This window comes from Octopus bimaculoides, chromosome 6 (genome assembly GCF_001194135.2).
Source record: "Octopus bimaculoides isolate UCB-OBI-ISO-001 chromosome 6, ASM119413v2, whole genome shotgun sequence".
NCBI lineage: Eukaryota > Metazoa > Mollusca > Cephalopoda > Octopoda > Octopodidae > Octopus > Octopus bimaculoides.
The window spans coordinates 47,103,004-47,105,845 of record NC_068986.1 but is presented as its reverse complement, the minus strand read 5'-3'; the positions used below and the strand labels follow the sequence as shown (position 1 = coordinate 47,105,845).

General features: G+C 37.6%; 1 protein-coding gene across 2 annotated transcripts in view; it reads left to right on the top strand.

The window, feature by feature from the left end:
• LOC106875377 (neuronal PAS domain-containing protein 3) overlaps window positions 1–2,842 on the top strand; it is a 543,460-nt gene that overhangs the window by 530,691 nt on the left and 9,927 nt on the right. For both annotated transcript variants that reach the window (XM_052968721.1, XM_014923476.2), the window contains one exon: window positions 861–967. In XM_052968721.1, coding sequence (XP_052824681.1) covers window positions 861–967 — 107 coding nt within the window. The remainder of the gene's footprint in view (window positions 1–860; window positions 968–2,842) is intronic.

Here is a 2,842-nt window from a genome sequence, read left to right as displayed (position 1 = left end):
ATATATATATATATATATATATATATATATATATATACATTTACATAGACAGAGAAAGAGAATAAGAGAGAGAGAGATGTATGTATGTGTCTCTATGTGTTGTTGTGTGAGTCACTTCATACTTCTCATGCTACAACTGAGTGGTTACAGCAAAAAGTGGTTTCCCACTTACCCAGGAAAGAAGCACAAGCCATGGTTACAATTTACTCTGACACATATAGCTTCTGCAACCTCTTATTAAGACACTCACAAACACCTAGACACATCATGGACATTCTAGAACACTACTAAGCTCACTATGTTGTTGTTGGCACTCCGTCACTTACGACATCGAGGGTTCCAGTTGATCCGATCAACGGAACAGCCTGCTCGTGAAATTAACGTGCAAGTGGCTGAGCACTCCACAGACACGTGTACCCTTAACGTAGTTCTCGGGGATATTCAGCATGACACAGTGTGACAAGGCTGACCCTTTGAATTACAGGCACAACAGAAACAGGAAGTAAGAGTGAGAGAAAGTTTGTGGTGAAAGAGTACAGCAGGGTTCGCCACCATCCCCTGCCGGAGCCTCATGGAGATTTAGGTCTTTTCGCTCAATAAACACTCACAACGCCCGGTCTGGGAATCAAAACCACGATTCTATGACCACGACTCCGCTGCCTAACCACTGGGCCATTGTGCCTCCACTAAAGCTCACTATGATAACTGACTGAACAAGACAAGCACAAAGTATGATGACTAAAGACACTTACCCAAAATAACCCACTGGGGAATCATATGGTTATAAACTTCTTAACTACACAAAGCCAAGTAATTTATTTGAATATATTGTAATGTTTTCAACTGCTTATATTTTTTAGCATTTCTGACATGATGGATCTTACAGCTGAAGATATAACAAACAAAGTCTTGTATGAATTCTGTCATGCTGGAGACTTACAGAAATTACGCAAATCTCATGTAGATAGTAAGTAAAATAAATTCACTTTTCTACAAGTAATCTACTACTGATTTTATCTACTACCTGTCTTGGTGCCCCTAGTATGAATAAAGAAGAGTAGTCTGGATGAAGACAGTATATTTACTTACATTTAAAGATTTGAGGCATTGAGAAGAGAAACAACCAGTTGTAAAATGACATTCACTTCTTACAGATGGTCAGCTTTGCAAAACTGTCTGTCCTAAGCTAAAATGGAATTAATGATGGAACCATGTAAACTCCACCAATACACATACATGCACACACACACACACACACACACACACACACACACACACACACACACACTCATTTTGCGCATGCATCACTCTTGGAGTGGTTGGCGTTAGGAAGGGCATCCAGCTGTAGAAACTCTGCCAAATCAGCTTGGAGCCTGGTGTTGCCATCTGGTTCACCAGTCTTCAGTCAAATCGTCCAACCCATGCTAGCATGGAAAGCAGACGTTAAACGATGATGATGATGATGATGATGACGATGATGATGATCATATCTCACTTTTCTAAGTAAGAATATATCAAGCAATGATAATAATATTAAACAATTTACCTAGTCTATTATTTTCTTTTCTCAGAATTGTATCTCTTTGGAAGTAACTCTCATTCATATTTCCTTCCCAACAGTTTAGACTTAACTGCAATCACACTTATTGAGTTAATGCTAATATAGTTAATGTAACGAACATCAAAACACTAATGTGGTGAGGAAAAGATAATATTCATTAAATGACTAATACTATTCTAATCATTTAGTCCCATATAGGAGACAACTCCAAACATGTTTTGGTCTTATTAAACCTTTTCAATGAAACATAGCCTTCACTGTATTTGCTGAAATAGTGATGAGAAAATTAGAATATCTCTTTATAGAATCACTTGGAGAAAGTACACAGAGGTACTTTCTGCTTTATAGGAATAGCTAAGTTAGTATTAACATATCTCGCCTTGATTTCCTCCCTTCTCTATACTAGATAGACTTTGTTTATATTGTTTTTATTTATCTATTTAATTATTAGCCCATATATTTTTACAGAAGGATAGGGAAAATTTGAATAATTTACAAAGAACAATTTTTATAACAAGATTCTTTCATTTGTGTTAACCAAGCAGAGTTATGTACCTTGTCTTGCTGCACAGCACTCTGTTATAAGCCATACAATATGGTCAGCAGTTCAACTTGTTAACCTCAAAACCATTGTGCTTCTTACAACAAAATAAAAAGAAACACTAACGAATAAAAGCAAAAAAAAAATAAAGTGTGGGGAGAAAGAAATAAGAAAAAAACGCTAATTCAAGTTCTTGCCTTTGACTCAAATTCATGCAAACAAACCCATCGCTACAATTCATTCATGGAAATCAGGAAGGGAATTTTTTTTTCTTTCTCAATTTTAGTGAAAAAAATTTCTTTTTATATATATTTTATCTACATCTTTTTTTGAACTTATTTAAAAGTTGAAATGATAACCTTTTTATCTCTCTATAAATTACCTCTGAAAGACCAATTCTATGACACCCTCTTGCAAACTACCTCGTCGACGAGTGACAGGGACCTTCTCTTTGTGGCTGGAGACTTCAATGGTCATGTCGGACGTCGTGCTGGAGGCTTCCATGGCATACATGGAGGCTATGGCTTCGGTTCCCGCAATGAGGAGGGAACCAGACTGCTGGAGTTCTGTGATGCAACCGATCTTATGGTCTGCAATACCAACTTCAGGAAACCTGCCAGTCACCTAGTCACCTACCGCTCCGGAAGACACTCTAGCCAAATCGACTACATCCTCGCCAGAAATAGGGAAAGAGGGCGGCTTATAAATGCCAAAACCTACCCTGGCAAAGAATGTACCCC